Source organism: Etheostoma cragini, chromosome 2, assembly GCF_013103735.1.
Source record: "Etheostoma cragini isolate CJK2018 chromosome 2, CSU_Ecrag_1.0, whole genome shotgun sequence".
Taxonomy (NCBI): domain Eukaryota; kingdom Metazoa; phylum Chordata; class Actinopteri; order Perciformes; family Percidae; genus Etheostoma; species Etheostoma cragini.
The window spans coordinates 6459572-6475346 of NC_048408.1; the positions used below are offsets into that span (position 1 = coordinate 6459572).

Below are 15775 nucleotides of genomic sequence, written 5' to 3' on the forward strand. Positions count from 1 at the left end.
TGTTGATATAGCATTGTGAGGTCATATTTGCAAATGTGCTACAATACATAGCTGCATTAACATTTTTTACAGGAATGTTTACCTTGTTTCTTGCTCTCTTAAAACATTGTAACAAAAAGTTGATTTTTTTTTTTTTTTCATTTATGATTGTCCTTCCTTCAGGCCATGGTTAGTTTTTGTATTGTTTTTTTTAGAATGACTACACGAGGTGGGTTATGGTTGTAATTTTGTGTCTATTTCTTTGGAATAAACAGAATGAAATAAGATTTTTCAGCATATATGAAGATAATGTCATGATTTGTATCTGTGAATTGTTACATTTTTTAAGATTAGGTCATTTTAGGCCAAACTCAGTAATTAAGTGTATCTGCCTTATTTATAGAGCAAATAAATTGGTTTAATTAAAGTTATTTTTCTTTAAATTTTCTTTTCAGAGAGGCAAATCTCTCTTACTTTGTATTTACTCCAGATTAAAATAAAGCAATACAAAAATTTTCATTAGGCAGCAGAATGACCTGTCAGTATAACATGATCATGTATTACGTTACGATTACTAATACATTTATACAGTGATTGGTAGCTTTAGAATGCGTCAAATACAAATAACTGTTTACTGTATCGAAACTGGATTTAGTGTTGACTTTGTCGATTAAAGAGGCATAATATTGTAGTACAGTACTTAATGTACATATTGTCCGAAAGCCTACTAAACAATAACTCTGCCTTTCAGCCTTTTCTGAAATGCTTCATATAAGGAGTGTAGCAAACACGAGCAACCCATAATTGGTACATTCAACCAGGAAGAAAAAACTTTATTTTTTATAAGATGTGACCATAGAATTGTAATAAAGGCAATGGATGTGATGAGCTAAAAGCATGGCAGCCATGTCAGTAAATAATGGTCATTATTTTACGACTTTATGCCTCTTTTTATCAGCAATAGAATTAGAAAATGAACACACTCTCCTTGTACTATGACAAGCTGTCCCAAAATTGACCACATCATGCGGTCTGGATAATACACTGCATCCTCGGTAGATGCTAGATCGGATCCACTACATCGTGTCAAAGTCAAAAGAGTGTGTCCCGCCTTGTTCTGTCTTATTCTGCTTCTGATTGGTTTAACCCGGTATTTCACCCTAACCCTAACCTATCCCCACTCAACTCATGCCTAAACCTGACTACTTTGACCTTTCCAACAGATCCGATTTAGGATCTACCCTGCACCCCTCCTTCTCCAACGGATGTTTACGGTTGCCTAGCAACGTTAGTGTGCCGGTTTGTCAGCTACGGTGGTGAGTTACTAACGTTGTAGCTTCAGCCAATTGTAAAACAAAATTAAGAAATTATTAACATTCCATTCAGAAGCTGTATTTCTTTAAATTGTTCAGTAGGGTTAGCAGTACATTATTATGACTGTTAATTTCTTCTCAGTCTGAGCCAGTAACGTTAACTCAGCGTTACGTCAACTTACGCTAACGTCAGCTAGCTAGCGTTAGGTAACCTAAAATAGCGCAACGTTAGTGTTGGCGTTGAAATTAGCTATGTTTTCTGAAACATTTAGCTAGCTAGCTACGGAAAGCGAGTTTGCTTGTTCAACTGAAATAGGGTGACCAAACGTCCTCTCTTACATGGACTGTACACTTTTTATCTACTGTCTGTTATACTTTACTGTTATAAATTCATAAAAATGTCTGGTTTTTGCTGTTTTTCATGGGACCATTGAGCGTGTCCTTATTTGACTGTCGTTTTGCATACAATATTACGGTACTTTATTGCGTGACGTAATTCCCGAAAGAGGCGGCTCTGCTACGGTCTATGGATGAGAAAGCAGAGCCAAAGCTTACGTGCAGCTTCACAAAAACAGATTTCCACGTACCGTCCCGGTTGGGACAAGTGGAAGGCCGAGTACAACGTTTTCAAAGCTAGCACATATGTTTCAGTGTCCAATAAAGGTGTTGGAGATCTCAAAGCTCACATGGAAAGGAGAAAACATTATCTAATTACATTTAAAAGGTTTGAGGAGATACTTATTTGAAGCTGGATTTTGAAGCTGACACAGAATAGGTCATATTTAGAACACTATTTAATATGTATTTATTCATACCATTGAGGCATAATAAAACATGTGCATTAACCTCTGAGAAGCCCGTCTAAATTTGTATTTCGAGGCTGGGCCGAATGTCCTCTTTTTTTGGAAATCCAAATATGTCACCCTAAACTAAAATATCCCATACGCTAATACGTAGCTATCTGGTTTATAATGTGTGTACTGTTAGCTATGTATTTGCTTAGTTCTAACAGCTAACGTTAACGCTACATCTTATAAAGTATGCTAACACTAACGTAACTATCTTCAGACCTCTTGGTCGTCATCACACACAGGTCCAATGCAGAGTGCTGAAGGCGAGGAAGGCGGGCAGGAAGTCAGGGAGGAAAGCTCCAGTCAGACTGCGGCAGGCAGCAAGCTGCAGGATGGAAGTGACACAGCAGCGGAGGACGATGAACCGACTGTAGAACAGGTAGCTATATATAAGGAATAAAGAAAAGTTGAGCTAATATTTAACTTCAACTTTTAACTTCTTACTCCTTTATCAACTCCAACTCCTATCAATCTTTTGTCAAGTTGCTATGTGAGCACTTGTAGTCGTGCACGTAATATAAGAAGTTCAAGCATATTAAACATCTGTATACAATGTTAGTCCTATGGGACAGCAAATGTAAAAGTCTAAAATGTGAACATGTAATGTGTGTCTTATGCTACTTCCTGTCTAAATCATGTCATTGGCCTTTATACGTGCTTTCCGTTTGTGTCCCAGTGTGTCTCACAGAATCTGTCAGGGCCAGAGCCAGATGACTCAAGCCCCCAGCTTCACCTGGAACCCAGTGCCGATGACTACTCCCCTGCATCCACTGATTCAGGTCAGTCACACACTAGTCTGATTCAACAGATAAACATTGCTGGGTCAAAGCCTTACATCACGAGCCAGATGTCCCTTCTCACTCTCTATCTCCACTATTGAGGCATAGCACCGCCAAGACAGTTGTGGTTGGTTTATAGAGATATAAAACAAGGTTTTCTCCATTCCCAGAATAGATGTAGTAGTAGCGTCATTTCTGGCAATGCAAGACTAGTCAGTTACACACTGACCCTGTTTGGGATTTGAAGACAAGTTCAAAGCAACAGTTAATGACACAACATAGCATAGTTCAATACAATATTATTTATCATCCTGAGGGAAATTAAAGTGTTCCGTGTAACACAGAAATCAGTATAAAATTACATAAAGTAAGTAGGATAAAACTGCTTATTTAGGCTGGTTTGCTTACCTTCCCTTTAATATAGATCTACTACAGGGAACTTTATTGTCCAAGGGCAAGATGCTGTGATAATCAGAATCAGAATACTTTGTTGATCCCCTTAAGGAAATTATTTAGTTGCAGTTGCTCACAGTCACATTCAAGGTAAAATAAGAGTAAGAAAAGATTGAGTCAAAAAGTACAGTAACATATCTACAATAACAAAGAATAAAATGTTAAAGTATTTACAGACATAAATAAAAACATTAAGTAGAAGTAAGTGAGATTAATAAATAACACCTTTGTTCATGTAACTATTGCAGGAGTTATTTTACGTAATTGTCCAAGGATATTTATATGTGATGTGGGGATGCATGCTGTGAGACCAGTTTTAAGGGAGGAGTTATATAGTTTGATGGCCACGGGCAGGAACAACCTCCATCGTGGGTGTCTGAGTCTGTCGCTGAAGGCGCTCTGACCAGTGTATTGGGGAGTGGGTGGGAGGAGTTGTCCAGGATGGAGTGTACTTTAAACAACATCCTCCTCTCTCTAAGATTATAGTGCCTTTATTAACTTAAAGGAGCAGTGTGTAGGATTCAGGAGGATCTGTTGCCAGAAATGGAAAATAATATTCATATTGATGTTTTAATTTGTGTATAATTAACTAAGAATTGCTGTTTTAGCTCAGAATGAGCCCTTTATATCTACATGGGAAGCAGGTCCCCTCCACTGAGCTTGCCATGTTGCACCGCCATGTTTCTACAGTAGCCCAGAATGGACAAACCAAACACTTGCTCTAAAAGGACCTTTTGCGTTTTTACCTTACCGTAGGCCACCTTAGATTGTACTGCAAGAAAAAGGAGGGGTGAGCAGAGGGGTATTCAATTGGTTACAATCTGCAAACTCAATGCTAGATGCCACTAATCCTATATACTGGTCCTTTAAACCTTCTTAATCCGACCAGTATTCAGAGACTGGCCATAACAGCGTTGATTAGTATATGCAGAAAAACCTAATTAAATATCCATTTGGAAGACATGGTCAAAGGCAGACAAAAATTTAAAGCAAATATTTACAACTTCTCCATCACTTATCCATATTTATACATTTTCACATTTCAAGTTTATTTTCTGTGTTTCAGTGCAAGCTAATGTTGCTCAGGTGCCGTTGACACTTCACCTCCCCAACCTTGATACATCACAAGACATGGAGGATCAGGAGCCACTGCCGGAGACCCAGGAGGAGGAAGAGGAGGACGAATTTGTTGTTCTGGACTCTGAACATGTCTGTAGCTCCTTCAGTAGTCATAATTATTAAATTATGCTGTATGCTCTTTAAAGAGAATCATTGTGCTAATGTCTCATCTGAGTCTTGCATGTTATATGTATTTGGTTAGCCTGACATCGTCTTACTCCATAGATTCTAGGTATTGTAGCGATTCTAGTCATAAAAGGTTTCCTATACTGCTCCAGTGGGCGGTGATTATGGATATATGGGCTGTGATTATGGATTATGGATATGGTTTCAAACTAAAATGGCTCTGCGCGTTGAATAAACTTGCTGAGTTCCAAATCCCATTTTTTTTTCTTTTTACTTTACTCACTGCAGCTTCCCCAACAAGTACATGCTGCTCCATGCAGTATGCATGCATTTGGGACATACTACTTCATAAAATTGCACCTTGAACTTTCACCCTCTTGCTCATAAAACAATTAATTAAGATAAACAGCTTAATAACTCAGCAGAAAGTTTTGTTTTTCCAAGCTATTAAGTCCCATCCTGTGCAAAGGATTGTGGGTTATAATAGCCAGAAAAGCTTGCTGACTTTCATATTGCCATATGCGACCAGATGCAGTAGGACATCCTATTATTTTTGGCAAACTGCATTTGACATATCCACTGTATTTGGACATACTAAATATATGTCTGGCATACTAAATAGTATGGCAGAAAGGGTATTGGAACTCAGTCGTAGTGTGCTGAAGTATCAGCACAGCACTCCATGTTAATGCTGCACAGAAGGGAATTTGCTTTAAGTCATAGATATCTGTAGTACAGTGAGTTCATAAACCTCCTAGCTGTTTAGCACAGTGTCATGTAAATAATGCCGTGTTTAATCTGTTGGTAGCCCCTGGTCAGAAGGCAACAAGCTGCTCTAAACAGCCAGCTCAGCAAACAGCTGGAGAGGATCAACCTGGGACTGAAGGAAAAGGTGGGCTACTTTTCCATCAACATACAAAAATATCAGCTTATTCTTTTTCCAATGTTGCTTTATCTGGACTCACGTACACAGATATACACAAACAGAAACAAACAACATGAGTTTCACATAAACATAAAGCTGATGTTTTCCTGACTTTACAGCTATGGTGTCTTAGTATGTCCAGAAGATGGCAGTATTGACGTGTATAGAAATAACAGTAAAAAACAATTTTTTCCACCTAGATGCAGCATTACTTTTAAAAACCCAGCATAAAATGGTAACGATAAAAAAACCATGAAATCACCAAATGTCTATTACAACACAAACTATCTGTGACAGAGTGTGTGCATGACAAAAGCAAACCATCTGAGTCCAATAGAATGATAGACAATTAGATGATTTGTCTTCTGATGTATGTCTGTGCTCTTTCTCCCAATGGCCCAGATGGCAATGGAGAAGGAAGATGACAACTACCTACAGGAGATACTTTTTGAGATATACAGGGTTCAGGAGCAGCTGGCCACACTCCAGACTAGACTGGATGACCGCCATCAAGCCATTGCACAGGCTGTAGGCAAACATCAACAGGCCCAGGATCAGCTGGAGGCAATGAAGAGCCAGCATTCCTGTATTACCGGTCAAAATGTCCAAGCCAAAACCAATGGTGAGACTGACTGGCAATGTGGTGGGCTAGCTTTGGTGTTGAACCAGGATTATATTTCATTCTAAGTCTTGCGCCATTTACTTAAAACTCTAATTAACAAGTATAAGATTATGGATTTAATTATTTGATGATTATCATGTTACATCCACCACAAAAGAATTTGGCTCCACCTTGGGACCAGCAATATATTAAAAGGACACCATACCCGAGGATTTGTTTTTTATTTTTTATTTTAAAGGTAATTCCTCTTATTACTTGTAAGTACATGAACTGAGCTAAGAGACAAAGCCATACAAACTGAGCTACCAGACCTCCCTCAGGAGGCTTATCATGCCAATTTGTTGACCAAGAGCACCTGAGGGACAAAGAAAGAAAAAGCACAGAACGTAACTCAAGTTAGGCCTGTCATTTCTGACAATTCAGACACTGCAATCTATATCCTTTTACACAACTGATATAGTAAGCAACACATATGTGTCTGTGCAGCCATGCCCAGGCAAAGGTGTAAATACACACACAAGAGTATCCAAGAGTTTGACTCTATTTCAAGTTGACTTTCTTTGGTTATCATGGTAACTCAGTTTCTGAAAAGTCTTTGTAGAAGACATGTGGATTGAATCACATTGGTCTAGATTAAAGTGCCAAATAGTTATACTTTTACTCAATTCAAATTTTTACTTAAGCTTGGTTTACATTTCAGGTTGATATGTTTTTTTGTAAAAGATTAACCGTTTATTTCCTTTAATAAAAAAAAAAAGCCTCTCTTCTGGAGTAACACTCTGATCACATTCACATAGTTACATATAGTACACCTGGAAGCTGCCCAGTGCAACCACAGTCTGAACTGGTGGACTAAGGTAGTTGGGGTTAAGGGCACCTCAGTGGACCTCCTTCCCCACCCAGATCTTTTTATCCTGTCATTCTGGGGATTGAACCAACGACCTCTCGGTCACATGTTCACTTTACTAACCTTTACTTCCATTGTTGTTGACTCCTGTGTATTTTCCACACAGTTTCGCAGTTACAGGCGGAGGTAGACAATTTGATGCTGAATCTCGTCTTCACACAAGGAGTCAGTGAATCTCTGCAATCTAATGTCAAAGCCATGAAGAATGTCAGGCGCAAAGCGGGAGCTGAGAAGACGCAGGCAGAAGAGCAGAAATTGAAGCAGGTGGACAGGCTGAAGTCTGGCATAAAAAAACATCAGATGGTTCAATTTCATCAATATCATTGATGAATGTACCGTGATTGATTAAAAAATACTCTTGTGTCATCAGGACATATATGTGGAGCGTCTAACAAAGGAAATGGAGAGACTGACACAGCAGATAGCCATGTACGAGGCCCAAGCCAAAGCTCAAGTAGAGGAGACACAGGCAGCCAAAGAGGCTCTCTCTGAGGTAATACAGTATACACCTTTGAGTTGAAAGTGGCTTCAATCACAAAGCAAGTACTGTGCATTAGTGCAACTATTAATACTGAAACCATTTCCAATTAAAGAATAAAGCTAAATTTACCTAATATAGTTTTGGCCACATTACTAACTGTAAACCGAAACATTGACAAATTATCACCTTGTGTAGTTGTTATGGTAAATGTGTTAGCAAGCAGTTGGCTAACTATAAATCCACCGGATACAAAGCAACATCGGCCTTCAAATAACAAATTTAAGTCCAATATTTAATCTCCTTTTAGCTCTTTTTTAGTCTCCACCAATTCGTTGGTGACATTGATTCCCTTTCAGAAAAACATATATTGGTTGAATATACTATGCATATTCTCATTCTGATATTCTATGAGTGTCTATGTCTATACATAACATCAGTCACGACAAATGTCCACTCATGTTTTTGTCTGTGCAGGCTGAGATGGAAATGCAGTATCTGGAGATGTCGCGTAAACAGCTGCTGCAGCAGTGGAGCAGCAGCCTAGTGGGCATGAGGAAACGAGACGAGGCCTTCAGTGCAATGCAGGAGGCTGTGTGGTGAGAATGGGCTCAAAGAAAGGCTGAAAATGATTATGCCAGTGCACTTTAAATGTGCTAATGCATTTCAAACATGCAGGTAACTAACAATGTCCCTGAAGACTGAAGCTCATGAAGAGCATTCTGAGGATGGTGTCCCTCTGCTGGGATATATTGTTGGTTTGCTTAAGCAAAATAAATGCAGATGTGTGTAATATGTAGAAAATACAACGCAAATTTTGTTGGACACAAAATGCTAGAGACCATCTTGCGATAGGATCACACCAGCCAAGACGTCAATTTGGGCCAGAGGCTTAAAGTGTGGGTGGGCCTTTCCCTACTTTCTACCCCACTACTTCTGGCGCCAACGCTCTGACCACACCCATTTTTCACCTTGGCCTTAATTTTGTTATCAGCAACACACCTGATAACTTTTGTGACTGTGACTAACCAAACCCTGGGTTTGGTGTATCGTTACAACCCTAGTTGTGACACTATTATGGTGACAAAATCTTTCGGTAGATAGACAGACTAGGCAAAGTCCTCAAAATTGTCTATGTGATAGTTCCTGCTGCAGTAAGTGTCTCCCGGACCACATTTTGCCATGATGACAGACAGACAGACACACATACACACACACACGCACACACACACACACACACACACACACACACACACACAGACAGACAATCGCATCATTGTTGTGGCTGGTAATAAAAGCATGCATCTTTACTGCTTGCTTTGTTTCCCTTAGTACCATTGAGCATCAGGTGATCTTGCTGGACAGAGAGATCGCAGGTTACAAGAGATTAATTGCTGAAGAGCAGGAGCAAAATGAGACACTAACTATGCAGCTGAACTGGTCCCAGATGGACAGTGCCACCTCCAAAAGGCTGATCGGCCAGAAGCAGGCCCAGCAAGAAGCTCAGCAGGCCCACTACAGCACCTCCCTCCGCACTCTGAGGGAGACTGAGCGCACCCTGGCCAGGCTCTCTAAGGTAGCTCGGGGACAAAAGGCTTCTGGTTTATCTAGAGAGGTGTCCAGTCACAATGTCTTCCTACCTTCTCTTTCCCTCTGAAACCATTTCACTCTCCAATTTTGTTTCCTGCATTGTTGTAGGAAACCAGCACCCACCAGGTTGAAGTGAACGATCAGAGGAGGCAGTTGGAAAAAGAGAGTGCTGTGCGTCTGGAGTTGGAGGACAAGATCATGACCTACATCCAGCACAAGCTCACTCACAACAAGGCTACCAAGTACTCCCAACGGCTCACCAGTAGGATAGCCACTCTAAAGAAGGATAAGGTAAAGATAAGGGAATGAGAAAGATAGAAAAGTAATTGAGTTTCAGGCTGTGGGAATGCCTAGTAAGATGGTTGACTACTGTACCATTCAGTAGTAAGGTGCAGGTACATTACACTGTGAAAACAAATATCTGTTCACCAAGTCCCCTTTCCAAAGAGTCATTCTATATACACATATAATGCGTAATCATGCTTCTAATTACTTAACATCAGTAATTATTTGAATAAGTACATTATATTTTTAGGTCTTCAGTTTGGATGTGGCCTGTCTTAGTTAAAGGAGTACTTGGCAATTTTTGAATGCACTTCCCTACATAATAAGATAACTAAACTGCGTAAATAAAGTAAACAGCAAAGAGGACACCAAAAATGCTAAAAGTACAATGTGCTGAAGATAGAACATAACAAAGGAGCACAAACAACACAATATGCTAAGGATAAGATCCTGCTTATCTTCTCTTCCTTTCCTCTAGATGTCTCAGTTGTGGCAGCTGGAGAGTGCTGTGGTGGAGGTGCGACTGGAGAGCACCGAGGTTGGCCAACATCTGGACAACCTGGCCGTCACCCAGGAGGCCCTGGATGAGGAGATCATAAAGTACAACAAGTTATTGGCAACCAACCAGAATAAGATCTCTTCCTTCTCTACTCTGATCGGGCAGAAGCAGGCCACTATCGCCAACTATAACAAAAAGATCTATGAAATCGCAGCCAGCACTGGGGTGAGAGATTTTATGGATGCAGTAATACTCCCTGGTTGTCGGTTGTTTATGTGAAATATACGTACATTAGAAACTGTCTTAACAATCAGACATAAAAATCACATTCTGCCTTTCTGATTTGTGTGCCTCCATTCCCAGACTGAGGACTTGAGTCCTTTGCAAATTAAAGTAGAGGCGTTAAAGGCTCAGATCGAGGAGCAGGCAGCAAATATCAAGAGTGACCAGCAACTCTGGATGAAACGGCAGGGGACTCTAGTAGGGCTGACCCGGGAGATAGAAACCAACAGCAAGAACCTGGTCAAACTGCAAACAGAGTACACTGGCATGCAGCAGAAGAAAATACGCTTGGAGAGTACGTAATCTGGTTATTAAGAAGCGCACACACATGTTCAAACACAGGTCCAAGTCCAAGTCACTTGTCAGTAAATTATAAGGAGGCGGCTCAGCATGTCTGAGAATGTAGCTATTTGTGAGGTTTTAGGCATTTCAAATCATCAGTTACTACATTTACATTCACATAATATTCAACTTTTGTTGCAAGTATGACAGTGTTCTGAAATATACAGATCAGATACAGATCATGTAAACAGCTTATTCAGTTTGAATATCTGCATAAGGCCTTTTTCTGAATATAGTATTTTCAGATTAAAGTGCTAATATTATGCTAATTTTCAGGTTCATAATTGTATTTAGAGGTTATATCAGTATTATCAGTATATCAGTATTATTCAGGTTTTAGAAACATTCTTTACAGTACAGCGCATTCAAAATTGCAATCAAAATTTTACTGGAGTCAGTTTTTAATGACAGTTTAGGGCCTTTTGCCTATTAACGGCTTACGTCAGCTCTTACCCTTGCTATGGCTGTTGAACAAAAACCAACCAGCCAACAGTTTGCCAGGCTGCGGAAGAGATGCATGCCCAAAAGAAAAGCCTACAACTTCTCAAGAAGAGAACACATACCTACTTTTAAACATTGTGAAAGACTTGAATTTTAACAGGTTTTGGGATATGCAACATCACAACTCAAGATGCAGGTTGAGGCAATCAAAGAGGGAGGCAGTGTTTGCATGGTCAAACAAGTCTGCCACCGGTGTAAAACTCGATGGCTGCATGTAAGCTGGAATATTAGTGGAAGGCTCACTTTTGTTAGCCATATAAACAGCTTTGTAAGAATATTGTCTTTTTTGTAATAAGGGCAAAGCCCTGATTATTATGTGCATTTATACGTAGAGCGTGACATCTGTCCCCATGCACTAGTATATGAGCTGCTATTAAACCAACTCTAACACCACCAGGTCAGATTGAGTTAGAGCACCGTGAGGAGACGGAGCTGGAAAAGAATGCCAAGATGCTGAGCGGAGACCTGCAGAAGCTCAACACCCTGCTGAGCAAGAACGGACAGCTCAGCCAGGCACTAGAGCAGCAGAACGCTCTCATGGAGACAGACTTCCTTCACAAACTTAAGGCACGGCGTGATTATTTATATTCATCTTTTGTTTAGTTCTTCTCCACCGTTTTAAAATTATTATTTACAAAGATGATATAATCCGTTTAGGAAGCAGAGCGGGAGACTGTCGGCATGCAGATGAAACACGAGAAGACCCAGGAGGAAAAAGAGCGACTCCTCAATAGTCTGGTGGAGGCGGAGTCAGTCAAATATTCATTTTGTCCTTGTTCATCATAGGTTGATATTTCTGTTCAACATGGGTTTATATTAGCAAATAATGATGATAGTCTATTCTCATGGTTAGTAGCTAATTTGAGATCCCTGCTTAGTAAACAGTTACCTTTAGGTTATTTGAGTTTTTTAAGTATCAAGACGTGTTTACCAGTATTTAATACCTTAAATATACTGGAATTAAATTGTTCAGTTGACATTGGCAGCTCATATCAGTCCGATTTGTTGTTTTTGTCAAGAGTTCATACCACACATATTGGGAGCTGGCTTTTACATGCGTTCTTTGTTGTTTGCGTGTGTTATGTGTGTGGTAGGCGGCAGATTAAGCTGTGGGAGAAGAAGACCCAGCTTGTAAGAGAAACTCGTTCCGTTGTGGACTCGGAGGTGGGCCAGAGAGACATCCAGATGATGAAGGCTGAGATACACCGAATGGAGGTGAACATATTGCACACAATGCGGTTATACCAAAAGACAACAAGCAATGTTATTGAGTTTGTTTATCATCCAGCGGTTTTCCTTTGAATGTGCATGCATGTACTTTATGTTAATTAAGGCAGTACAGTTTTAAGGACTCTTTAGAAATACAGAAATGTTCCCCTAACACCTTTTTTGAAAAGTAGGCGGGGAAAAATGGTTTAAAAACGCACTGTGGCTAAAAGTCAGAAGCATTAAGAACTATAATGAATTATGAAATTACATCTTTGGTACAAATGGCTGGTCCTCACCGTCACCATTATGCATATAAAAGATTTCCAACCTTCTTTGCACTGTAGAATTTAAAGAAAAAGCCTCCAGGTTCTAAGTCAGATAATTTATATCTGACATATTGTAATAGACACATTACGCCTTTCATCTCCCCTACCTCCAAGAAAAGTATCTTTGCTAGTCAGTTGAAACAGCAATAAGAACACAGCACACAGAGATCAAGTAGTTAAAGTTTGATTACCTCCAGTACTAATGACCTACTTGAGATAAAAGTACACCTGGTCTTGTTGGAGTTATGACAGGGAGTGAAATGCTATCACTGTTCCTTAATAAATATGTAATAGTAATATGTATTTACGTTTTAGTTTCTCCATGGACCTCATAGCATATGATCAGGGGGCTTGGGAACCGTTGTGTAATTGGTTGCCTGTATAAACATATTTTATGTAACTGACTGTAGAATCAAAGCATACATATCAGATACTTCCGTTTATATTCATCTTTTTTCTTTTCATTCAAGAACACTGTGTGTTGGAACTTCCTTATCTAAAGTATAACAATGTCTTTAAGGTAAAACTGCATCCTAAACAATACTATAATATGGGGTTTGGCTGAAGCAAACGCATATGGCTACTCTACAAATCCTTTTTTTTTCATCTCCATGATATTAACTTTTTATTGATGATAATCAAGAAAAACTGTGACACATCATGAAAGACACTCAGGGCTAGATAAAAGAGAGCATCATTAAAAATACAAATATTATTCTTTTGTGTTTTTTTTGTCCAGTTCCATTTGCTATAAAAGAAAAAATGTGGATTAAAGTTCCCTTTCCGGGTTTTTTATTCAACAAGCAGTTTGTTGTATTGTAGCAGGAAGCAGCAAAGGCCCAATTGAGTAAACTTTAAGTAATAATGTTACCCCATATATCCTGTATAGCCCTATTAAAAAATTAATGGCTGGGCCTCTCAAGTCATTTAAAAGGTAAAATAAATAAGGCATCATAGCCTGGTAATAATTAGTATGTTTTTATTTAGATTTTTCGATCTTGTTTTACACTGTGTGTGTCGGTGCAGGTGCGACTCACCCAGCTGATGAAACAGCAGGAGCGACTGCTGAGGGAGAGTGAGGCAACAGTGGCGAGACGGGAGACCATCGTCCTGCGCAGGGAGGCCATGGTTCACGACTCCCACAGACAGACTACAAAGGGCGATCTGAGCCGCGTCACACAGGCCCTGCAGCGCAAGATTCAGGACACACGCAAGGTAGGGGACATGGTGTTTCTATATTTGCTTATATGCCCGAAGTAGAATGCACAATTATCTTATATGCACAATGTCTGTTTTCAGCATGTGGTAGAGTGTGAACAGGTGATCAGGGAGCTACAGGAGAGCCAGGTGAGTCTAAGCGACAGGCTTGCGAAGCAAAAACAACAGCTGATAGAACTCTGCGGCACCAGCTATGTCCTTGACCCTGAGTTTGAAAGTCTCCAGGACACCAAAGACAGGGTAAGGAGGACCACATACTGTACAGTGTACCATATGCATTACAACACATACCAGGTACCTATATGTTACATTGGCTTTAAAATGTTGTATTTGTACATTACACTGGTTTGTACCTACATCATGTGTGCAGCTGACTCTTTACTGTCTTAACCTAATGCTAAGATCCATAAACCTCAGAAATCGGAGCTGGTTAAAACAGCTCATTTAAGAAATCTATTCAAAGTCCTGATTGATTTTAGCATTGACTGTTTTTAACTTGTTTTAATTTACTTCTTATTTAATTGTATTATATTTATTTTATATCACAATGGATATTTATGTACCCAGGTCTCTCTTGAAAATAAGATCTTGATCTCAGTGGGACTTACCTGATTAAATCAAGCTTTTCTAAATAAACGCTACACTTTTGCGTCTTTTGCATCAGTTGATGCCCAGAGAAGCCTGTTCAGGGAGCATTCCAGTTAAAAGTTTAACTGTAATGCACCAAATACAAGAACATTGTTCAAGATACCTAAGTAATAAATCATTTCTGGAATGTGTTAGTTGAGCGTCTGATCAGAACTAAACTATGCAACCGCAGTCGTCTGCCGGTAAGTGTTGAATAACATGAATTAAGGTGTGGTGGAAATGTTCCTTAAAGCATTTTTCTGTTCACAAAGCACTTAATGGAAACTATTGCCACACACCCAGAATATTAAAATAACTAAAATAAACTAATAAAAAAAATAATTATATATAATGTGTTTGTATATATATATATATATATATATATATAGTTGTTGCACCTTCTTTGATCAGTGTTGTAATTGTTCTAACAAATTAATGCACAAAACATATCCACCCTCATTCTTCAACCTCCCCTTTCTCTAGAACCTCGCCCAACTAGTGACTTTACAGAGCCGCACCAAGAAGCTGCAGGGTGTGTGTGAGGGCAGCTACCAAGCCTTGTCCACCAGCGAATCCGTTGAAGCCGCTCTGCAGAGCCATACGGAGCGTGTGCACACTACCAGCACCATCCTGCACCGCGTGTGTGAGGAGTTCCCTGAGCACCAGGGGGCGCTCCACAGGCTGTCTCTAGCACTGGCAACACACACACAGTCCTTGGAGCAGAAGATGTCCTGAGAGTGAGGGGAGGATATAGACGTGACAGTGAGTACAGGAGAAGAAGTGCAGCGGCTGGAAAGCAAGTAAAACATGAGGTGAAGATGAGAGGGAAAGATTAGATAAGTGACGACCGGCGAAGAATGAGAGCTTATTTATTTTACAGTTTGCATTCCTTTATACTTTGAATGAACCACAGATTGTGAAACAATGTAATAAAATAAAGACATATGAAACAGTAATACAAATAACTAAATGCTTCCTTTTTCAATTCAGTTGCTAGTATGGAAACTAATTGATTTGTATCGTTTGGTGATGAAAGTAGTAGTAACATACATAAAGCAATGCCAGTGACATTGTCCTAACCATTAATACAGCAATGACAAAAAAAATCAGATTTTAAATTAATTCAGTATAATCATGTATTAAGCTCATTTACCTTTAATTTGTTTGGTTACTAAAAAAAAAACCTGATAGCAGCACATTTGAGAACTTAAATATATTTCAAATGCCCCATTCCCTTTTTCCCTTTTTTAACTTGTTTGGCCGATTTGAGGTTTCAATCACATGAATATCCTCAAAGCACGCAGCCTGCATAATAACAAACAGAGCCCTGATAAATCAGCACAT

At 39.5% G+C, this 15775-nt stretch overlaps 1 protein-coding gene and 1 long non-coding RNA gene across 3 annotated transcripts in view; one reads left to right on the forward strand and one right to left on the reverse strand.

Annotated features, from left to right (window-relative positions):
* Nucleotides 1-5335, reverse strand: part of LOC117955060 — an 18608-nt gene extending 13273 nt beyond the window's left edge. The window contains exon 1 of the long non-coding RNA XR_004658948.1: nt 5147-5335. This is a non-coding gene — a long non-coding RNA (uncharacterized LOC117955060). The remainder of the gene's footprint in view (nt 1-5146) is intronic.
* ccdc40 (coiled-coil domain containing 40) lies at nt 1147-15364 on the forward strand. Of its 2 annotated transcripts, none has more exons than XM_034888803.1 (19): nt 1147-1295; nt 2386-2522; nt 2820-2922; nt 4442-4584; nt 5429-5512; nt 5948-6167; nt 7181-7338; nt 7445-7567; nt 8030-8151; nt 8885-9128; nt 9251-9433; nt 9906-10151; nt 10290-10503; nt 11449-11618; nt 11709-11800; nt 12146-12266; nt 13613-13801; nt 13886-14044; nt 14915-15364. In XM_034888803.1, the coding sequence occupies exons 2-19, from the start codon at nt 2391-2393 to the stop codon at nt 15164-15166; spliced, it is 2955 nt and encodes a 984-aa protein (XP_034744694.1). In that variant the 5' UTR covers nt 1147-1295; nt 2386-2390; the 3' UTR covers nt 15167-15364. The 2 variants fall into 2 exon arrangements, with proteins under 2 accessions (XP_034744694.1, XP_034744686.1); XM_034888795.1 differs by having other exon boundaries at nt 1167-1295; nt 2361-2522.
* Nucleotides 15365-15775: the final 411 nt, after the last annotated feature.